At 43.4% G+C, this 23,580-nt stretch overlaps 2 protein-coding genes across 9 annotated transcripts in view; one reads left to right on the top strand and one right to left on the bottom strand.

The window, feature by feature from the left end:
- The window catches only part of CHEK2 (checkpoint kinase 2), a 46,810-nt gene extending 38,252 nt beyond the window's left edge, over positions 1-8,558 (bottom strand). For 3 of the 7 annotated variants that reach the window (XM_050924051.1, XM_050924052.1, XM_050924047.1), the window contains exons 1-3: positions 8,472-8,558; positions 6,321-6,575; positions 3,529-3,653 (exon numbers count right to left, since the gene is read on the bottom strand). In XM_050924051.1, the coding sequence (XP_050780008.1) occupies positions 3,529-3,653; positions 6,321-6,570 (375 nt within the window). In that variant the 5' untranslated portion in view covers positions 6,571-6,575; positions 8,472-8,558. Of the gene's footprint in view, positions 1-3,528; positions 3,654-6,320; positions 6,576-7,312; positions 7,497-7,634; positions 8,054-8,471 lie in introns of those variants that run through there. The other 4 variants (XM_050924053.1, XM_050924048.1, XM_050924049.1 and 1 more) reach the window with 4 other exon arrangements.
- Positions 8,559-8,633: 75 nt separating this feature from the next.
- On the top strand, positions 8,634-19,887 carry HSCB (HscB mitochondrial iron-sulfur cluster cochaperone). 2 transcript variants are annotated; one of them, XM_050924063.1, is made up of 6 exons: positions 8,634-8,860; positions 9,026-9,122; positions 10,971-11,060; positions 12,114-12,258; positions 14,661-14,708; positions 19,582-19,887. In XM_050924063.1, exons 1-6 carry the CDS (start codon positions 8,634-8,636, stop codon positions 19,671-19,673), a joined length of 699 nt encoding a protein of 232 aa, XP_050780020.1. In that variant the 3' UTR covers positions 19,674-19,887. The 2 variants fall into 2 exon arrangements, with proteins under 2 accessions (XP_050780020.1, XP_050780021.1); XM_050924064.1 differs by lacking the exon at positions 10,971-11,060.
- Positions 19,888-23,580: the final 3,693 nt, after the last annotated feature.

A 23,580-nucleotide genomic window follows, 5' to 3' on the forward strand; every position in this document is an offset into this window, starting at 1 on the left:
GCACTGTCAATACAGAGGAGGAACAGAACATTATAAAGGAAGATCTGGCTGACCTTGAAGACTGGAGTGACAGAAATGGAATAAAATTCAATACTACAAAGTGCAAGGTCATGCACTTAGAGTCTAATGAGAATTTCTGCAATAAGCTGGGAGCTCCTAAGTTGGAAGTGAGAGAGGAGAGACACCTGGGTGTGTGGTTCGATTGCAGGATGACTATGAACTGCTACCAGGTGTGAATAAGGCAAATGTGATACTACAATTTATTAGGTGAGGTATTTCCAGCAGAGATAGAGAAGTATTAGTGCCACTGTATAAGACATTCGTAAGACCTATTTGGTCACCCATGTTCAAGAAAGATTAAAGTAGGAGAGGTCCAGAGAAAAGCTACTGGAATGATATTCTGGGAGGATTTTTTGTTCTTTTTTTATTAATTTCCTTCCTCTGAAGCCTCAGGAATGGATATGGCTGGAGATGGGACACTTAGTGGGGTACGCCAGGCTCTGAAGTGGCACCAAGCATTCTCTTTCTCGGTTGCTTAGCTGGCTGGTTCTTGCTCACATGCTCAAGGTCTAACTTATCACCATATGTGGAGGCAGGGAAGGAATTTTCCCCCAGGTCAGATTGACAGTGACCCTGAGGTTATTTTGCCTTCCTCTGCAGTGTGTGGGGATGGTGATTATATAGTTCATTTAATCATTTCTCTGCCTTTGCAACGGCCTCATGTACTGGTGCACCATAGTCCCTCTTTGTTAGGGCCCTTAATGTGCGCTCTCTGACCTAGCGGTTGGAGCCAGGAGTAAACTGTGGTCACGCCAAGGGACAAGCCAGAGTCAGAGCCAGAAGTCATGCCAAGGGTCAAAGCTGGAGTCAGCAACTGGGGTCTGAGTGAGGAAGCAGGAATTAAGAAACAGAACTGGTAACAGGAGCAGGGAGGAGACACAGTAGGTAGCAGGGTCAAGGCATGGTAGCAGGAATAAGGAGCAGAAACCAGGTGAGGAAGCAGAGACTTGGTCTAAGAGGTCTGCGCAGCAACAGGCCTGGCAACTAGTCAGTAGGTATGTTGCTCAGACAAGAGATGGAACAGAAAGAGCAAACTTTATAGCGAGTGGTATCCAATCAGCAGTGTTCTGTTAGTCATCTGACCCTGTGCACTCAGTGGGTGTAACTTTTGGAGGTGGGGTTTTAGCAACAGTTCCCTCATCTCCCCTTGCAGCTCAGTGGCGTAGAGGAAAAAGCTCATGCTTTCAGCAGCCCCACTGCCCTGTGTTTGAGACCTGTAGCATCCCTATTCTCTGCATGTGGCACATAATAGTTTAGTCTCCTGGAGACTGTAATACTTTGGTCTAATTTTGGTTGTTGAGTTTAGCATGTGGCTGCTGAGTGATATCGGTGGTCTCTGATGTACAGGTGGTCAGACTAGATAACCCAGTGGTTTCTTCTAGCCTTAAACTTTGTAACTCAAAACTATGAAAACAGGGTGGATAAAAATCAGTGATTTAAAAAAAAAGATTTTTATTTAAATTAACCACACTTTTAAAAAATAAACCTATTTAAAATTAAATTATGACAACCGATGTTAAGGCCTATATTTACTATAATCTATTAAAATCATGTAAATTAAATGAAAAACTATTAAGCAGTACATGTTCACTCCCAAGGTTTTATAGAAAGTCAAATCTCTGAACTGCTAGAAGTCACTGGTAAACATCTGAAACCAGAATTTTCTGACATGCTAAATCAGCTTTTGACAGCAGTAGCCTCTTCTACATGTGCAGAGAGGATATTTTCTTCATTTCATTTTTTTCAACTTATTCAGATCAATGACTAGTTCCTTCAAAGATCTGGGAGTCGAAAAATAAGGAAAGCTTGTTTTCCTCTTCCAATTTATGTAGAAAAACAGTGAGGGGATGAAATCTACTAGTTCTAAAATCTTGAAATACGTAGTGATCAGAAACCATCACAGATTCATTAACTTCATATACTTCTTTTATTGAATAAATCAGTTGGTTTTAAATGCCAAACATGTTTTGACACCTTTTACATCTTCTTGTGTATCGAGCACATTTTAAAATAGTTTTATTTGACCAATAAAAAACATTAATAGATTCTATTGCCAGAAGGGACCATTTTAATCATCTAGTCTGACCTCTTGTATAACCCAGAGCATAGAGCTTCCCTAAAATAATATATCTTTCAGAAAATCATCCAATCTTGATATAATTCTCAGTGATGAAGAATCAGCCCCAATCCTGGGTAAACTGCTCCAATGGTTAATTATTCTCACTGTTAAAAATTTACACCTTATTTCCAGTCTGAATTTAACTAGCTTTAGCTTCCAGCCATTGGATCATGTTACACCTTTCTCTGCTGGACTGAAGAACCCACTATTAAATATTTGTTCCCCATGTAGGTACTTACAGACTTATCAAGTCACCCCTTAACCTTCTCTTTGTTAAGCTTAAGAGATTGAGCTCTTTTCATCCCTCTCCTGGCTCTTCTTTGAACCCTTTGCAATCTATCAGCATCCTTCTTGAATTGTAGGCACCAGAACTGGACACAGTATTTCAGCAGCAGTCACACAAATGCAAAATATAGAGGTAAAATAACCTATCTACTCCTACTCAATATACCCCTGTTTATGCATCCTAGGATAGGATTATGTCTTTTGGCCGCAGTATTCATATTGAAAGCTCATGTTCAACCAATTAGCCATCACATCCCTCAAATCTTTTTCAGAGTCACTGCTTCACAGAATAGAGGTCCCCCACCCTGTAAGTATGGCCTACATTCTTTGTTTCTTAGATGTATACATTTACATTTAGCTATGTTAAAATGCATATTGTTTTCTTGCTTGTTTACCAAGAGATCTAGGTCGCTCTGAATGAGTGACCTGTTTGTCTGCTTCACTACCTATCCCAACTTGTGTGTCATCTGCAAACTTTACCAGAAATGATTTTATGTTTTCTTCTAGGTTATTAAACAGTGTAGGAGCAAGAACTAATCCATGTAGGACCCCAGTTTAAGATCTGTAAGTTAGTTATGCTGGTTTTGCTCATTTTTAATTGAATTCCAGTTTCCACCCAAATAGAGGTTGACAGAAATCACAAGTAAAAATTAAAATCACCCACTAATAAGAAATGCATCATTCACCATTTCTAACAGAATAAAAAAAAATGTAAAAAATAAGAACACAAATAAATGTATGTTTCGCTATATAACTGTCTAAATAAATGTGGATAAATATAGCACATACTCCTGGTAATACATTTACTGTAAAGGCTATATTTAGTTGCAAATCAGTATGTTTTAATGGTTACCAACCAATGAGAACCAACTTTTCTTTAAGAAAATAACTAAGTAAGAAAGTAAGATTCGAATTGATTAAATCAAGGCTTCCTGGTTGCTGATTTAAAACAATCCACCTGGTCTGAAAAGCAGCGAAGCTTTGATTTACAATTTTTCAGTTAATCCAGTTTCCTTCTTTACAGAACAGAGGGAAAGGGGTAAAACGGCCTTTTTAGCACCTACCCTGAAGATTCGGAAGTGCTTCTTGCTGTAGTTTTGGTATAAGCCTGTCTCGGTCAACCCTAGTTTAGCAAAGCTATAATCACAGCTTCTGTCTCTGCCAAACCAACACTCGTCATTCACGCAGTCTGGGATTGGGGGGACAAGGAGGAAAAGAGAGAGAGAGAAAACACAAAATTCCAGTAAGTTAGACCTACCACTGCAAAATGGTACCAAATGATAGCACTTGGAACAGAAGACAAAGCAAGATTCATCAGACACTGCCTGAATCCTATGTTACTTCTTTATTTCTAAATAAAGATAGAAGACACTTGTTTCCCACCCCTCTTCTGTCCCTTTTAACATGATCACATTTTCATTCTTGTACAAGAAATGTTAAATGTGAAAGCAAAATAAAAACTGTCTCACTCCAAAAATTACAAATTCTGTTTGAGAAACACCAGAATTCACATGCATAAAGAATCAGACCCCTTTAAAATAAACTATGCGTAATCAGTGAATTTTTAAATGATGAAAAGCTAATTTAAAGAACCAAAACATTAATATCTAGCGCAATGAGTAGTAATAAACAAAACTAAAACAACAAGAAAAAATAATGCCCAGATGTGGCAGTTAAAAGGTTCTCAAAAAACTAGTGATGTAACAATCCCAACTAATGCTTCAATCCTTACAAAAATGCTTAGTTGTACTTATGTAATTAATTACATTGGGATCATTCACGTGCATAACTGTTTGCAGGATCAGGGCTTAAAGTTTAGTAATTTCTGTGAGTCTTTCATACAGCTACAGGGAAGATGCAAAGGTTTTTTTAAAAGTAGAAAAACAAATTGTCAGAGAGGCTCAGAGTCAGTTGTAATGCCTGAAACTATTTAGCCTTTTTTTTTTTTTTTTTTTTTTTTTTTTTTTTTTTTTAAGATTTACTAGATTTCATGTTGGGGGTGTCCCTTTAAGTTTCTTGCCCTTATAATTGTAATAATAGTTTTTCAAACATGCATCTAGTATTATATGATGTCCCCATTTCTGCAGATAGCTCCAAGGCATCTGCTGTTGCTCAGAACTGTCTGACAACAGCAATGTAAGATAAACACAACTCTGGTCAGTGATGGACAGGTGTGAAATTGTCTAGAATAAGATTATTTTTAGATTGCTGGTGCTTGGGAAAACTTCGAGCAATAATAGAGGTGCTCAAATTTAGTATTGTGATGGAATGATCAATGGACTAGAGAAGTTTCAAAAATCGAAGGCTGAGGAAGAGTGACAGTAAAAGAGACTTATTCCCCTGCCCCCCACAGCACCCAGGAAGCTGAACAATGTATAAAGTAGTGGAAACCCTTCTCCTTAACAGCAGCTAGATGGTTTTGGGGAAGGCACTAGAAGCAGAATGCACCTTTTCCCTTCCAGCAGCTAGAAGGGAGGTAGAATTTCAAATTAATTAGGCACCTCCTAGCTAGATCCTGATATAAAAGAAAATCTTTTTGTATCGACTCTGGGCTAATAGACATGGTAATTTTTCATATCCCTTTTTAAGAGAAGTCACAGTTACTACCAGAAAAATGCAAACACTGCCTGATAGAACTGTGATAGAACTGTTATAAATTTATTCTATTAATCTATTTTAAAAATAAGGTAATTGTGCTTTAACAAAAGAAAACCTAATGGCAGACTGCTAACAAGCAAGTGAAGCTTGCTGTGGCTCTAAGGTCTATCTACTCCCAGTCAATACAGCAGACTGGCATGAGATAATAGTAAAAGCACTGCTCCCACAGTATGTCTGTACTAAGTATGTTGATCTGCACTTGACTTGCTCTGCCTAAGACCAGAAAGAGCATACAGACTGCAACTGAGTCACGCTGATTAAAACACCATTTTTTTTAGTTCTAGCAGATAGATGGCATGATTCTAGGCATCAAATTATTCTTATAGATGTCATTATTCTTTTTCTCACCATGGGTTCAGTAATGAGATAAGTTAAAAGGTTTTGTTTCATTCTGCTCTCGGGTCAAATTCTACAAATATATGGCAATACCAGGGATCGGAAATAGGGAACTGAGATACACAGCATCTACAAATCTGGAGGAAGAATTATTTCAGAATTCTCCTTTACTGCCTCCCTATTTGCCTGGCTAAGATTTTATGCTATTGAATGTTAGTATAGCCCAGGGACTGGCAACCTTTGGCATGCGGTTCGCCAGGGTAAACACCCTGGCTGGCCAGGCCAGTTTGTTTACCTGCTGCGTCCACAGGTTCGGCTGATCGCGGCTCCCACTGGCTGCGATTCACCGCTCCAGGCCAATGTGCTTGGTGGAAAGCGGCAGCCAGCACATCCCTCGGACCGCGCTGCTTCCCGCAGTCCCCATTGGCCTGGGGCAGTGAACTGCAGCCAGTGGGAGCCCAATCAGCTGAACCTGCGGACGCAGCAGGTAAACAAACCGGCCCGGCCCACCAAGGTGCTTACCCTGGCGAGCCGCGTGCCAAAGGTTGCCAGTCCCTGGGCTATACTAACATTCAATAGCATAAAATCTTAGCCAGGCAAATAGGGAGGCAGTAAAGGAGAATTCCAAAAGAATTCTTCCTCCAGATTTGTAGATGCTGTGTATCTCAGTTCCCTATGGCAGCAACATTTCTTACTGTATATACATTCCCTACAAAAATCCAAACAAAAACTGCAGTCACACCATCAATTATACTTCACCATTCATTCAAAAGTTAAATATTCCATTTTATTAAACTTCTTCGGGAGTTTTTGTCCTATTACACACATTGGCTTGAGAGAACCCACTATGGTATATACATACCATAATTGCAGAAACCCTTTTCAAGTGCAAAGAGTCGACCCCATGGCTGAGGAACGATTTCTTCAGGTTCCTGATCCTCAGGAATTGAAGGAAGCTCCTGAGTAGGAACTGTGTCCAAAGAACTGAGGGTCCCAGAGCTGGAAGACGACTGACTAGCACTCTGTGATCCACTGGAGGAAGAACTTGTACCACTCTGAGACTGCTGGGCACCTTGAGATTGCTGGGATTCATTTCCAGTCTCTCGAGACATCTTGGCTTCAGAACCAAAGTTTAAAACAGAGATTACTTTATATTGTATAGGATTTCTCATCACCAAACCTAATTCAGCTGACAAATATTTAAATACACCTCTACCCCGATATAACGTGACCCGATATAACACCAATTCAGATATAACACGGTAAATCAGTGCGGGGGGGGAGGGGGCACTCCACGCTCCAGTGGATCAAAGCAAGTTTGATATAATGCTGTTTCACCTATAATGCAGTAAGATTTTTGGGCTCCCAAGGACAGCATTATATCGGGGTAGAGGTGTACAATTAAAACAGACAATGTAGTAGTTTTCAAGATAAAATTTCTGGCCTAAAGAACTCAGCAGGCTTGTGGATAATGTTCCATTTGCTCTTTTTTTTTGTAATCCACTTCAGTTGAACAAGAATTTCAAAAAAGTGTGTAACACTCCCTCTGCTGGTTGTACAGCAGCAGTTAAACCACAATCCCTGCCTTTTGGGTAAGCTCTTCAGGGCAGATTTCATGTGCATTTGTATAACAGCAGCAATAACTCTCCAAACAGAATGGGACAAATTAGACAATGATTCACCTTGGCAAAAAGAATGCTACAAGTAGCAAATCCTAAGGAAAAAAACATTAAATATTATAGAAAAGCTTCTGATGCCATCCTTTCCCAACATTGGTACCATTCTTAAAAAAGAGGCCAGTCTGTGTTGACAGTTGATTTAAAAAAACCAAAAACTTCATTTTATACTACTTACTACTCTGATAAACCGCTGGACATCCCAAGAAAGGTTGTTTCTTTTGTTTTTGCCTTAGTTTTGTATACACACCTAAAGTCTCAACCTTGATTGCAGATACTCTACATAGGTACACAATGACATGAAGCTTATCAAATCAGCTGCTACACTTGTGCAAGAAATAGGCATCAGAGCACGAAATAATCTGTAAAGCAGTTAATTGAAGATTATAATGATCATGTATTTCCACAGTACATTTCAGCTAAAGAGACCTCAAAGCACTTCTCCACATTACTGATCATTCCAGGAGCAATTGCTTAGCCCCCATCTGAAATGCAGCTACCTTAGGGGAGGTGCACAGGAGCCTTTTCACAATGTACAGTAACACTAGACTAGAGCTGGATGGAAAGTAAAAGATGCTGTATTCATTTAACCCATCGGAGAGAGCATTTTGGGGACTGTTGTGACAGGTACTGTAGATGCCACTAAGAGAGATAGTTATGGGGAAACAAGAGGCTGTCACCCAAATGGAAACACAACAAGGACAGTAGTGCAAAAGGCCCCAACTCTGGCAGAGAAACGTGAGGTTGCAGAAGCCATGAGTGGGCAGTTCACATAACCTCCAAAAAGTCCTCCTGAGGAATTCTGTGTCACTGCACGTGCACAGAATTAATGTCACATGCAGATTTCCTTGCTTCCCAGCAGAAAAATGACTTTCAGGCAGGGAAGCGGCAAGAGTGGTCACGTGCCCCACCCTCGCAGCGCCGGAGCGGGCAGAGAGGTAAACCGCTACGCGGGGAGCAATAGACTCCCTGGCTAGTGCTGAGGCAGACCCAACCCCCTGACTGACCGCCCCACGCCTTGCTTCGCGGGACCCGCTAGTGCGGCATTGGGAGGGAAGGCTCCGAGGGCCGGGCAGGCTGGGCTGCGACCACCACGGGGCAGAGACCCGCGCACCCGGCGCCCAGTCAGCCGCGTAAACGAGACGGCGCCCAGCGGTGCCCCCGTCAGACGGCCCGGCCCGGCCCGGCCCGGCCCCTCCCCTCGGGGGTTCAGCGCGGCGGGGGCTGGCTGCGGCCGGGCCTACCGGCGCGTGCGGACTCCAAGGGGCGGGACAGGGCGGACTAGCGCAGGGGTCAATGGGGACTGACCGCCACGCCAACCTGAGACCCGGACTCACCCGCGCGCGAAACGAATGAATGGTGACCCGACTCCGACTCCGACTGCGACCCCGACCTCGCCGCTCATTGCGCATGCGCCCCGCGCGATTCTACTTATAAACTCAGCCAATCCGGCTCTAGCTGGTCTCGCGGGGGCTGCTGGGAGTTGTAGTTCTGGTCCGATGTGGGTTGTGCGGAGAGGCCAGCTCTGCAGAGTGCTGTGGGGCTCTCAGGCTCCAGCCGCGTCTTCTCGGCACCGTAGCGCAGAGGCCGGCTCTCTCCCCGGCCCACGCTGCTGGAGTTGTGGCATCCCTCTCTCCGATCGTGGGGGGCTGCCTCGCTTCTGTCCGGCCTGCCAGGCCCTGCAGCCGCCGGAGTCCCAGCCTGACCTCTTCCGCCTTATGGGCTGGTGAGGGGGGCTGAGAACCAGGGGAGGGCCTCGGTGGGGTGGGGTGGGGTGGGGTGTTAGGGCTTGAGGGGAGCATGGGGGGGGGGGAAGGGAGGGAAGGTTGGAGGGCAGCTGAAAACCAGGAGAGGGCCTAGCTCTCATGCTTTCCTACTTCTCTCTCCCCAGCGATCACTCATTCAACATCAATGTGCAGCAGCTACAGCAGCAATTCCGGAGCTTGCAGCGCTCCCTGCACCCTGATTACTTCAGCCAGAAACCCCAGGTTAGGAGTTAGGGTGATGAAGACTTGCCCTTGGGCCTCCAGGCACAGGCCTTGGTGTAGGATAGTTGTCCCTTTTCCCAATGAAAGTCACCCAGGCAAAGGGCATGATGACAACTCACTGGCAGCTCAACAAGTGCATTTGTTTGGGAACCAGCTCCCAAATCTGTGCATTTGCATGGACTGAGTACAGGGGTGGGAGGTAGAGCCCAGGGTTCTCTAATCACTGCCCCTGACTTTCTCAGGAGCTTCGTATACATTCCTAGTTTGCACTACAAGTTCTCTGTCCATGAAATGGAATGATTTTCACTTGAGGTAGAGAGAGAAATTTTTTTATTATTATTATTTGGAGGGACTAAACTTTTTTTAAAAGTTACTGTTGAATGTCACTTTAAAAAGTACTTTTGTCGATAACTGAATTTGTCCACTTCTAATAAAGTGAGATAAACAAGATTCTATTCCAAACTCAATTTCCTTTATTAATGCAATCCCTAAAATTTGGGGAAGAGGAGGAATCCCTTCACACCCCCAGGCTCGCTGCACCCATTCTCTCACTTGTCCAGTGCTTGAGGCTTACATCAGTGATGTTTGGAGGATGTAAAGTGTACTTATTATGGTGAATCAATGTCATTATGTAGTCTTCCCCTCTTCCTCTGAAATTTTCTTTTGGGTCCACCCGGCCACTGGAATCTAAGGTCCAAATTTTCAAAACACTTCCATTAATTGATTCTCTCCAGTTTTGGATGTCTGACATCCTCTGAGATTCCAGGGGTCAGATTTTCAAACATGATGAGAATACATGGTCCTGGGGCCTCATTTGCAGAGTGGAGTCTGTTTACACAGCCCACAGCAGCAAGCCTCCCAGCCTGGGTTGACAGACTCAGGTTAGACACCACTTTGAAGTTGTGATCCAGGCTGAAGTTCATGCTCTGAAGCCCACTCCACTCTCTAGCTTCAGTGCTTGAGCCACAACTTCAAAGCACTGTCCATTCAGCTGTTTGTAGAGCACCAGTTTAAGCCCTGCTGATCCAAGTGTCAACCAGGGCTGGGGACCTCACTGTCACGGAGTACATAGACATACCCTGGGAGTCCCAAGGTACGGGGTTTAAGTTTGGGTCCCTTTTTTATAAAACTTTGGCTTGGTTGTTTGGAAGCATCTTCTGCAAATATAGACTATGCCCAGCCCTGCTTAGTGTGAGATTTAAGAGGTCGAATTACAAATTGGTCTAGCTCATGGTTTCTCAACCATTTTTTCCCTGAGGCCACCCCAATATGTTATAAAAACTCTGCAGCCCACCTGTGCCACAACAACTGCTTTTCTGCATATAAAAGCCAGTGCCTGTGCTGGAGGGTAGCAAGCAGGACAATTGCCTAGGGCCCCATGTCACAGGCCCCCGTGAGTCTAATGCTTCAGCTTTCTGCCCTGTGTCCCAGCGAGTCTAATGCTGGCCCTGCTTGGCAGACCCCCTGAAACCTTGCAGCCCCCCCCAGACACCTGATTGAGAACTGCTGGTCTAGCTGAAGAAAAGCAATTGAAGTCCTGCATTTAAAAATAAAGAAAAAAATTAAACTTTGATCACAGAGGTAACAGATTTTGAACCAGTAAAGTGCTGGTATTCACTGGGTATTTCTAATGTACCCAACATTCTTATCTAGCTCCATAACAGTTTAATTCTTTTGGCTTCCTTAAATGTTTTGGTAGAGATTTTAATGCAATTAAAGATTGCACTGACGTACTGTTCATATAGTAATTTTATTTCTTAATGCTGATTAAATGTGGCATGATTTGGCTTATATTGTAAATATGGCAGTTCTATTTAATACAAATATTTCTGGATCTTCTGTTGACAGAAAGAGCGGGATTTTTCTGAACAGCACTCTTCCTTGGTTAACAGAGCCTACCAAACCCTTCTAAGTCCCTTGAGACGTGGATTGTACCTAGTAAGGTGTCTAATAGTTTCTCTTCAGATCGTATAAATCTTTTACCTTTTATAAAGATTTCGGTACTGCGGTATTGCATCATAACCATGTGGAGATGACTGTAGTTTGTTACAGTATAAAGAACCAAATCTTGTGTACCTCCTCCACTGCTTTCCCACCATTCATGTGCTTTCACAAGAGAAAACAAGAATCTTTGAGACTGAAGGAGACCAAAGAGCTCCTCTTTCCACCTAGAATCATAGAATACCAGGGTTGGAAGGGACCTCGGGAGGTCATCTAGTCCAACTGCCTGCTCAAAGCAGGACCAATCCCCAGACAGATTTTTGCCCCAGATCCCTAAATGGCCCCTTCAAAGATTGAATTTATAATCCTGGGTTTAGCAGGCCAATGCTCAAACCATTGAGTTATCCCTCCCCCTGTTAGCATCTTGACTATGGAATAACTTTTTTCTTTTATTATTTTATCACTGTAATCTCACTAAAGCTATGGCTACACTAGAGACCTTACAGCAGCATAGCTATACCAATGCAGCTGCATCACTGTAAGATCTCTCATGTAGCCAGTCTAAGCTGACGGAAGAGAGCTTTCTTGTCAACATATTAAACCATCCCCAATGAGCAGCAGTAGCTACGCTGGCGGGAGAAGCTCTCCCACTGACATATTGCTGCGCATACTACCACTTATGCTGGCAATATTTATGTCACTCGGGGATGGGTTTTTTTAATACCCCTGAGCAACATAAATTTTACCACCATAAGTGGCAGTGTAGACGTGGACTAATAGTCTGTTGCCCATCCAACAAATTAATTATCTCTGAGCAAAGACGTACCTCCTATACTTACTTTAAGCCTTGCCCCTAACAGCTCCCAGTGCTCCTTTGTGCATTAGCTAACTGCTAATTTTGGAGCTTATCTACACAGGGAGTTTTTCCTGATTAACTCCACGTATAGATAAGCTCTTAGTGACTTGATATTTTGGAAAGTGCTTGGGATTGAAATACAGACCTGGCGGCAGCAGCAGATATTGTGAGCCCATTGTTTTCTTCTTCACCAGCTGGAGCTGAATGGAGTGGAACTTGCAAAAGGGACAGACAGTGACATAGATGTGGAGTTCCTCAAAGAAATCATGGAAATCAATGAGACACTGGCAGAACCTAATAATGAGGCTAAAATAGAAGAGATTGAGAGTTTCATTGCAGGTGAAGTCTAGACTTGTCTAATGTGCAAAAATAAGTTACAATACTGTATTTTCTATAATGTGAAAAAAGGCTAGTCTCTCTAATTAAGGTGATGTAATGGAGGGGGCCTGTCCCATAGCACCTCCTGCTGCCTGAGCATGTCACTGTAGGTGCTCCCTGCCTAGGGCCCCCTAAGAACGCCACACAGTTCAAAAGTGTCTAAAGCAAAATTCCCCTGTTAAGGTTCTACTTTATTAAATATAAATAAACTTGAAATAAGTCTCTCCTTTTGATAGCAGGGTTTGCACAGCACTCACCCGTGGGGCCTGTATTTCTTAGTCTAGCCTGCGATATCTCCACTTGGGCCCAAGGGTGCACAGCCCTTCTCCTTTGGCCCTGTGATTCTGCAGTCCAGTTCAATTTCTACCTTAATCTTCTGCAGCACTTACCTCCAGCCCCTGGGCTTGTCCTGCGGCTTCTGTTTCTAGAAGCACACCCTTCAGGTTCCTGGTTCTAGAGAGCTCTCCTGGAAGATGCTATATCTAGGAGCCCTAATCTCTGCCTAATGTCCAGTTTTTCTTTTGTCCTTTCATTGAACCAATTTTCTCTTAAACTACTGGATAGATTTTTTTTTTTTAAGAAGCAATTTTCCTATTGTTTTAGTGTACAGAGAATGTAAATATCATTACCTGTTCTCTATTTTTTTAATTGACCTCTCAGTTCTCCTGTCCCAGATGAATATGTATACATGGTGTACTAGAGATTGTCAGGGGGATCTGGATACCAGTTTGTGCTGGTAGATTGAGCTGCAAAACTACTTGCATTTTTTTCATCAAGACTGCAAACAAGATAACTTACACTGCTTACCAGGGTGCCCCCAAGGAATAGGGTTCCTTTTCATAAGCAATCTAAAAAGCACTTTATTAGTTCAGCTTTGCTAGTCCAATGCAGCCACAGCTTGTTATAATGGCTACGTTTTCAAAGCAAATATTTTTTCTGTTAATGTTATTAACAGAATTTTGCTTTTTACAGCAAAATTCCATACATGCAATATCATGAACAAAATCTTATTAACAGGAAATGTATCTAGTGCCTGTTTATAATCTATTTAGCAAGCTTCTACCTAGTTTGACAACAAATAAATGTGCATGTAGATTTTGAATAATGGTTTAAATGTGTTTTAGGTCATGTTGCCTATAAAGAGAAATACATTATTCAGTGTTTGAACTTGTCAGAATAAAGAATAATGGGTTAGTGCGAAGGAAGTATTCAGCGTGGAGATTGAGAAAGTGTTAAGCCTGATGGGAGAAGTAATTCTTGGCTCCAAAGAGATAGTGGAGCAACACAGAAGCCCAGGGAGAGCTTAGAGAAGACATTTAGGAAAATGGTGTGGGGAGCAGTGCTGTGTGATACAGGAGCTCAAAGTGGAAAATCTTGGGAGTCTCTTCTTGCTTGACAGTCTCACTCTTCACTTTCACTGCACTCTAGCAAGCATTGAAAGTTTGAGGGCTTGTCAACTGTGGAGAAGTACTAGGTGGATGATGGTTCAGAAGGATAGTTAATAAATTGGAAGGTTACATAGTGATGAACAGTCTGAACTTCAGCTATCCGCAGAAGACACCAGTGCAATCTGATGAAATGAAGATGTAGAGTTTGAGTTCAGCAAGTCTCATCTACTGAACAAAGGAGAGGATAGTCTAGCATGATATGGCACATAGTAGGGAGCTGTTAAAGGTGCTCTGCTCAGAGGGTCCTGAGTCACTCAGGAAACTTTTCTCTAAATGTAAATGCCAGTCACCATGACAAGAGAACATATATACTATAACAACACCGTCACCAATTTCAAAGAACATTTCAAATCACTTTATGGTAAAGCATGTTAATATGGAGAAAATGTAGCAAAGTATTCGGTTTGAAGAGACTTGTACTTTCACCCACAAAGTTTTTAATATATGGTAACTATGTATTTGGGAGAGTGCTATAAGAGTGTCCTCTCATCCTGTCTACTTTCTCCATGAATGTGTTCTAGGTAGTGGCCAAACATCAGTTCAATGGTGAAGTATTTTCACACTTCCATCTGCAGGGTTAATGATCCTGGCTACAAGAAATAATGCAATAGTCAGTATTGTGAAAGGGTAAAATAAAATTCAGAGTGCAAGCTGAAGTTTCAACCAAGCTACTAGCCCTTAAAGTTTGTGATGATGTTAATCTCCCTATTTACACTAAAATTCACTTGCTTGATTTGGTGCTAAACTGTTTAATAGTTAGTGACAGAACAAAACAGTTAGCAACAACATTATTGCAAAGGTGCTGGCAGCATATCTGTTTCCCAGCATGAAGTCATAATGCAATGTTATTGAAAGTGCTCAGTGAGCATATATACAGCTTTGAATAAGATAATGTATTTTTTGGTTTTTTTACAGTTAAACGAGAAGAATTGACCAAGGATGTGAGCAAAGCTTTTGAAAGAGGTAGTGATCTCAATCAGTTGCTTCTTGAATTGTTTTACTGTTATAATGTCAGAGTAATGAGTGCTAAAAACAGCATGCTTTGGTATAAAGTATTTAGGGAACTACAGAGTTCAAGTATCATTCACTGCCTTTAAAAATAAAAAACTTCCAGAGACCGATGGGCAAAGCCAGTACAGATCCCAGAGTACTGATATCAAGCTTCTAGCAAGATGACCTGCTCAGTGAACAGGCTGCTGTGTTTTGCACCAGCTTATCTCTGAATAGTTTTATGATGCATCTGCATGTAAGATGCAAACCCCAGTGGCCATTGTCCTTCAGTGAAGAAGACTGAAATTACCTCCACTGTCGTCGTCACCTCTTTTCTTTAAGCTCACTGTCATCATGTCAGTATTGTCTGGGTTAAGTCTTGGCCATCTCACTCTCATCCATACCCCAATTTTAGACACTGGCTGTGGCACTGAATGACATTCTCTGAGTCAAATGACAGGTTTCAGAGTAGCAGCTGTGTTAGTCTGTATCTGCAAAAAGAACGGGAGTATTTGTGGCACCTTATAGACTAACAGACATATTGGAGCATGAGCTTTTGTGGGTGAATACCCACTTCATCGGATGTAGCCCACGAAAGCTTATGCTCAAATAAATTTGTTAGTCTCTAAGCTGCTACAAGTACTCCTGTTCTTTTTTGAGTCAAATGAGAGAATACTGACAATGTTGCATCTTGTGCCTCCTGGCTAACTCTCCTAACAGCCCCATATATACCTTGAAGGCTGACAGGGTGACAAAATGGTACTCTTCGGGATCCCACAATCAACAGCCCTTTGGGAGGAGGAGTAATTGCGAACTTGCCACAGCAAAATGCCAATGAGATCTCTCCAAAAAAAAAAGAACAAAGCCACTGAAGAGCAGCCTTCTCCACTCCTGCTAGGGTCTGCTGGTGAGTCAACATCTTATGATTAATGGTATCATAGGCAGCTGACAGATGGAATACCACCGGCATGAACACTTGATATTCATCCATCTCCTGGAGAAGATAATCAACCACGGCAGTCTTTGCCAAGGCCAGGTCTGTGTTCGCATTGCCAAGTGTTGAAGAGATAAAAAGCATTCTAGATAGTGTGAGCCATGTCTCACCACAGCCTTCTCCATAATCTTATCCAAGATGGAATCCAGGTCAATAATTAATTAGATTGTCAGTGTCAATTGATGACTTTCTGAGCAGTGTGCACTATTGCTTCCTTCTAAGCAGGATGCTCCTTGCCCTCACAGAGAGGCAAACAAGGGACACACTGTTTCCCCACTGGCCTCCACCTGTCATGGGGGAGGGATAGCTCAGTGGTTTGAGCATTGGCCTGCTAAACCCAGGGTTCTGAGCTCAGTCCTTCAGGGGGCCACTTAAGGATCTGCAGCAAAATCAGTACTTGGTCCTGCTAGTGATGCAGGGGGCTGGACTCCATGACCTTTCAGGGTCCCTTCCAGTTCTGTGAGATAGGTGGTTGGAGCAGAGGACAAAGCTGGATGTAGGGTTGGCACTGGGCCAAGGGTAGTACTGGAAGAGAGATCTGGGGACAGCCAGGGTCAGAACAGGAATCCATGTCTGTAGATAAGTCAATCAGGTCTGTAGCTGGAGTCCAGGTATATGACAGAGGTCAAAGCCAGATGGTTCAGAATTGGGTAGTGGGGGGCCAGGAGACAGGGTAAGAACTGGTCAGGAGCAGGCTGGGAGTCTAGAGCAGTGATCCCCCACCTCTTTTGTCTGGCTGGGACCAGATGATGAGCCACAGAGGGCCGTGGTGGTGGACAAGCATCTGCCAAAATGCTGCTGACAAGCAGTGTCATCCAGAGACGTCGCCGCTGAAATTCGCAGGCGCACTTAGATGCCCCGGCGGGCACCATGGTGCCCGCAGGCACTGCATTGGGGACTCCTAGTCTAGTGAGTCTGATATACTGTGAAGTGTTCCGAATTGGGTAATGCTGTTGCACAGAGTGATCTGCAGCTCTGGTGGGTTTGGAGAAATACCTGAGCCTGGATGTCATCTGACCCAGGCTCTGCTCAGGGATGACAAGTAACTGCAGGCTCTGTGGGAAAGAGAATTCACTGCAGTGTTGCCACATGCCTGAGTGATGGCTCAGTGCAGCGTTGTGGGAGGGACAGCTGAGTGAGTAGCCCTGGTTTGGCTGCAGGTTTGCCTCACATCACCTGCCAGGAAGTATGTGGATCCACAACGCTAGCTGCAAGACAAACTCTCTCACCATCTTCACTACCTCAGTGAGAATTGCTGCCTGAAACTACCAGCCAAGATGAGACCCTTGTTCCCTCAAGACCTTGTTCTGTCACCAGGAAACCAGAAGTATTGTCTTCCCTAATCATCAAGAGTGTGGCCTAACAATGGAACAAGACTCTCTGGAACCCTTCTAGTTCCATTAATCAGTAAAGGCAGACCATTCCAAGAGGTGTGTCACCCTGACAGGAGAAATGAGACCCAACCTCAAACCACAGGCAGTAACTGTTGGTCCATGATGCTAGTTTAAGATTCAGTTGTTTAACTTGCAGTCCCAATCCAAAAAACAAGTCCAAAGAGTGGCCACATCTGTGAGTTGATCCAGTAATTACCTTTGTTAGGCCCATGGCTCTCATGATGTCCAGGATCCCCTGACCATCTCTGAAGATTCATCACCTACATGAAGATTGCTCTTAGTGATTTGAATCCTTCCCTGTATTTCCATAGCCACCGGGCTGAGGCATGTAGTCCCCTTACAAAGGGACTTGACAGTGCAGCAGAGCCAATGATACACTAAAATCAGTCCCACCTTAATCCCATATGGGGCTTGTATGCTAAATAGACACATACTCTGTCAGATCCAGTTTGGAGATGAGTTCCTATATTTGCATCAGGTGGGATGCAATCAGCACTGCCACCAGGGCCAGTGCAAGGATATTTTGTGCTCTAGGCGAAACTTTCACCTTGCTTCCCCCACCTCCACTTTATAAACTTTCAAAAATGAATACTGCATAATGTGGCATTGTTCATTAGAATTAATACCCATTCGGCTTGAAAAATTATTAATTTCATTATTTAGTCCACATATTTAATGAAAATAAATGAATAACCTGACAGAGTGTATGGCTGGCTGCCTTTGGGCAGGAGGGTGTGGCAGGGCCTGGCTGGAGACGGGACTGTGGAGGTAGCTCGCTTCGGGCAGGGGGGTGCGGCGGGGGCTGGCTGGAGATGGGGTGTGGGGCTGGCTTCAGGCATGGGGGTGTGGCAGGGGCTGGCTGGAGACAGGGCAGGAGGTGCAGCAGGGGCTGGCTGCGGGTAGGGTAGATATTCTGGGGCCCTATGCAGCCCCCCTGTGAGGGAAGGGGGTGTGGTGCCCCAGGCCTCCTCAGGGGGATGGGGGGATAGGCCTCTGCGGGGGTGGGGCTGGCTTGGAGGGCAAGGGGGAACCACTCCCCAGCGGCACAGCTGAGGCTGAGTCTCTGCACTTCCCCACGCTGGTGAGTGCAGGCCTGGCCCTGCTGCAGAGCTCAGGGGAGTGGGGGTGGGGCGGGACTGAGCAGGGATGGGGGCCCTGGGGCAGAGCCAGAGCAGCAGGGAGCAGCGCAGTGCCCCCAGCATCCAGAGAAGGAATGACATCACTTCCCGGCCTGTGGGCCAGAGCTGATCAAAGCCACAGCACCCCCTCACATAGTGGCGGGAAAAGGGTTACACGTTTAGCCGGCGCCGGGTGAGCATCCGAGACATTTTGGCCACTGCTTTTTGGCGCCCTCAAATCTTGGCACCCTACGTGGCTGCCTAGTTTGCCTAATGGTTGCACCAGCCCAGACTTCCATGCTTTCTCCCTACTGACCATCATGATATACCAAACATCTAACTGGTGAAAGCTGTGCCAGAACTCAGTCATCTACTCCTGTGGTCTCTGCATCCCTACTCTGCCAGTCCCACTACCATGGAATCAGTGGAAATAAGAATTCAAGATCCTCCTTATCTCAGGGCCCTCTCTCACCCCAGGGTACAAACCCTTTCATCTATCCTGTCTCCATTTTAAAATTTCCCTCAACATTACAATTTTTCTTAGTCTCTTAGACCAGGGGCTGCCCATATTCCTAATTCCACAGTCCCCCATAACTAGCCTCCCTCCCGTACACATATGCCTATAGGTACCTTACTACGGGTTTCCTACTGTAATGATTACCTGCCCTGCTGGCCTCACATCAGTGGATGAAATTGCTTTAACTACAACATATTATTAAATCCTTCAACATAAAAGATCCATTATTAACGCCACTTAAAAAACATACAGAACCTGAAGGCATGCTCCAGTGCTGGCTGAAAGTGCCCCTGTTACGGACAGAGCCCTTCTGGCAATGGGGTTGGGATGGAGCCAATCTTGGTTGTAGCAGTGATTCCTAGCCAGGCTGCTGGGTCTTACTCTTGTTATGTCTGTTATAGTTTGTAATGGAAATAGTCCAAGCACTCCTCTGATGCCAGTCTTACAGTTTGATATCTAGTAGCCTAATGGTCCACTGGGATATTTTTGTTGGTCCTTCTCAGAGGCGTTATTGGATGGCACTACTGTTGCATGTCTTTTCCCCATTCTTTGTACACGTTGTCTTTTTAGATTGTAAGCATTTGAGACAAGCCCATTTCTTACATTTGTGTCTATTGCAAGGGGGCCCCAATCCTTACTGAGGCCTCCACTGTTGCAACATAGGCTTTACTGTGGTACGAATGGCATTTGGGTTTTTTAAATTCACGTTTAGTTTTGTTATTGATATGGCCATTTTACAACAACAAAATGTTTTAAATTAAATTTCTAAGATGAAACAGAGACTCTATCCTAATATAAACTTCAGTTCTTTGTTTCATTTCAGATGATCTTCAAGAAGCCAAGAAACTTCTAGCCAAAATGAAATACTTTGAAAACTTGGAGGACAAGGTGAAGAGCAAGAAGAACTCTTCCTGATATCACAGTCTTTGCCATTAAGATCTGATCTACTTTTGATTAAAGTAGTGATTGGTAGTTTCTGATTCAGGAACTAAAAGGAGCACAATCATTGTGTGCCTCTTAATTTTTTCGGTCCTTCCTTACCTACGGAAACAGAAGTGTGTGTAAAAGACATCCATGTACTACCCGTTGTCATTAAATGGCATTGGAAGTGGAATGTTGCTTGCAATAATGACCCTGTGCTCCTCAATTCCAACTGCTAGCTTTGTGGCCACACTCCTAACTCTCAATATTTATACCTTCTATATCCCAAAGCGTATATCTGCCTATCCTTAGTGGACAATAAATGAGTATGCCGATCACTGTTGCTATTGGGATTTAGTCAGGGCCTGATGCTGCTGTCTTTGGACAAAACTTCCACTGACATCAAAAAGTGTTGCCTAATTAAGGCCCAAATGCCCACTTTGGTGGATTTTCTCGTCTCCCGCTCACAGCTGTGGGGAAAATGGTGCTTGTTTATAGGAAAAGTTTTAGTTAAGATTGCTCACTGGAGAGTTTCTTGCAGGACCTGGAGACAGTTGGTAAATACTTTCTCAGTTCTACTGAGGGCAGAGATTATTCAGGGTGGGAACTCATTTGCCTTCTTCAACCAGTGTGATAGTCGCTCTTACCTTGTTTACTACCACTTTGATCAGGATGTGTTTAATATCTTACTTTTGCATGAATCTAGCAAGAAGTACCTCATCGAACTCTCCTGCCCAAAGCTTCTCTTATTTCCTTTCACATCGCTTGAAAGGAAATAAGAGAAGCTTTGGGCAGGAGAGGCAGTTGGAAGGAGTAAGCAAAAGTGGAGACTTGCACGTACTTTGTATGTTGCCTTGTAATGCTTAAACTAAATTATTGGCCAGCTCTAGCAGTGCACTGAACAAACAGGGAGAGATGTATTTAGCCTTTTTTGAGAATCTAAACCAGATAGGACCTTATTTCACACAGGAGATGAGTTCATGGCAGTGCAGCAGGAGATATCTAGAGTAGAAACTAATTTCTCTGTATATTGTTGTAAAAACAAATGATTAAATTATTAGAATAACTTCCTGACAAACAATAAGAACACAGTGGCTTTGTCTGTTAGCCTTTTTCCCTAAAACTTCCCATTGATTTTACTCTTCAGGTCTATGTAGAGAAGAACCCAGGTGCCTATGCTGTTTTAACCGTCATATCATCTAAGCATGTTCTGGGTAGATCTAGACAAGAGTAGTTAAAACACTGACATCTCTACAGTAGTGCTCCTGCTATTATATCACTTGTGGAACTGCACCAGTGGTAGCATCTGTCGGAAACAACCAGAGAGCACATAAGTTACAGCTCCTATAACAGATCCTTATAAGGGGAGGAAACAAAACAATCAAAGGGGAACGTAAATGCTGTAATAAATTAAGACTTTTGGTGTTTTAGTTTTAAGAGAAATTTAAAATGTGAGTTCACTTGTGATTCAAAATGCTAGCTGGACAGCCCTGGTGATTAAACACAGGACACTTCCGCACTACAGGTACAGTATTGACGATTCAAGCTATACATCGGAGTAGTCAATAGGCAGACTGCAGGCCCATCTGGACCACCAGATGCTTTTGAATGGACCCCAAAATCTTTTTATTGACTTTAATTATTGTTGTTTCTATTATTTTCTTTTCTGGAGTCTGGACCTTGACTATACCTTGACCAAGAAATTTGAATCTTGAAAAAATGTATAGCAAGGGCAACTAATTATGGGCTTCCTGTGCTGTCAGTGTTCCCCAGTCCTGTCTTGGAATGACCCATCTCTAGGGAATGAGAGAACTGTTCAGTTTCTATCACAAGTTGAATTTAGGCATCTCTGCTGTAGATACCATTTATTGCCTTTTGTGACCAGGTATTTTCATCAACCAGGAGCCAGACTCAGTGAGACTCAAATTATTTTCACACAGATCACCAAATAACTGTTATGGTAGTTTTATTTTTTTTTTTCTAATCGAGGCTGGATTTCAACCAGTAATTTCAGGGAGGCCAGTTATATGCTGATCCCCAATACCATTCAGTCCTTGTAATACATTATATCATGAATCTAAAAAAGCGTATATATAGTTTCTTACCTACTGCCTTCATTCCAATGAGATTCATTGCTCGTGTCCATTTTGTGCTGTGACAGAAATAGGACTATGTAGGAGAAGCCTCAAGTAGGCTGGGGCCTGTCAGTGGAAGTAGTCTTAATGGCAGGAGAAGGAGTGTTTTTATGTAGTAACTAGAACAGGGGTTCTCAAACTGTCAGGACCCAAACTGGGTAACAACCCCATTTTAATGGGGTCACCAAGGCTGGTGTTGGCCCTGAGCCCCAACAAGTCTGAAGCCCAAGCCCCACTGCCCAGGGCTAAAATTACATGCCTTCCGCCCAAGGGCAGAAGCCCTTGGGCTTCAGGTTTGGCCCCCCCAAGCCCACCCAGGATGGTGGGGCTTGGGTGGCGGGGCTCAGGCAGGTTTGTTCTTTGGTCCCCCCCTTGGAGTCTCGTAGTAACTTTTGTTCTCAGAAAGGGGTCACGCTGTAAGGAAGTTTGAGAACCGCTGAACTAGAATATTTCAATTAGCAGTGGGTTTGCGTTCACTGTGGCCATTCTTAAATGTTCAGCATTCTAATATCACATTAAAGTAATAGCTACACTTTATTTCAAGAAGCGATGCTCCAACCCCATCGCTGTCTCCAAAATTCTTCATATTGACACCTGATGTGGTTAGAGTGTGAGGCATGCCATGGATTCACATTGAATGTTGGGAGCAATCCCCAATGAAGTCTGTACTCCATGAGACCAGGTCATCAGCACTGTTTCTGCATGTGTACATTAGCCAAGTGTGTCTCAACATTTTTACTAAATTGAGTCTTTCTTGTAGGCAGTACTGTATGTGTACATAAAATGCAGTATTTTGATATTCCAGCAAGATTAATCTACTTTTTAAATAAGTTTAACCTGATGATATAACAAGCTATCTTTGAATACATTCCTTAACACTATTTTTCTCAATATATGGGAGCATATGTGTATAATTCCCATTAATGTGGCTGCCTTACCCCTGTGAAATGTAAAGTGCACTCTAACATTCATTGCAGAGCTGTCTTCTTTCACATAGCTCTGCTTCCTTCTCTTTGATTCTTCCTCTGAAGTTAAGGTGTTGAAATTCTCGCTTGATTTCCAGAAAAGATTTGTTTTTTGTCTCGGGAATGACAAAGAAGATGAAACTGGCAACCAACAAGCTTTCCAGTAAAAACACCACAAAGCAATACTGCTTCAGTCCATTCTAAAAGCAAAATACAGGATGTTTGAGATTAATAAAAAAAATATATAGTTAATAATACCTAGTTAATTTTAGAAAATACTAACTCAGATACTGTTGACAGTCACTAACAGTGCCAAATCTAAGTTTTAAGTGAAAGGGTGACCTGAAGCTCCATCTGTTCCCTATCTCTTTGTTGTATCATTAGCTGAAATGATCAATAGTATAGTTAGTGTTTTTTTTATTTTAGAACACTTCAAATCTGCAGGGAGATGCCTAGCTCTACTAGCAGTTGACAACAGGAACCCCTCTCCTGGCTTAAGAGCCCACATAGTTACATAGGGAATGAATTCGGTGCCTGCCTTGCTCTGCACAAAATGAGGAGTAGGAAGTGGTGCCTACAATATAACATTTAGCCCACTGGTTAGAGCACTTAGCTGGGATGGGGAGATCTTAGATGCAATTTGCCCTTCCCCAGATTGGGGGGTGGGATGAAGATTTGAACAGGAGTCTCCTACATTTCAGGAGAGTGCATTAACCACTGAGCTACAGGATATTTTGAGGTAAGGTTTTCTCAGTCTCGCCTGTTGAAACTGTTCCACTGTGGATTAAATAATGAAACAGA

The sequence above is a fragment of the Gopherus flavomarginatus genome, chromosome 15 (genome assembly GCF_025201925.1).
Source record: "Gopherus flavomarginatus isolate rGopFla2 chromosome 15, rGopFla2.mat.asm, whole genome shotgun sequence".
Lineage (NCBI taxonomy): Eukaryota > Metazoa > Chordata > Testudines > Testudinidae > Gopherus > Gopherus flavomarginatus.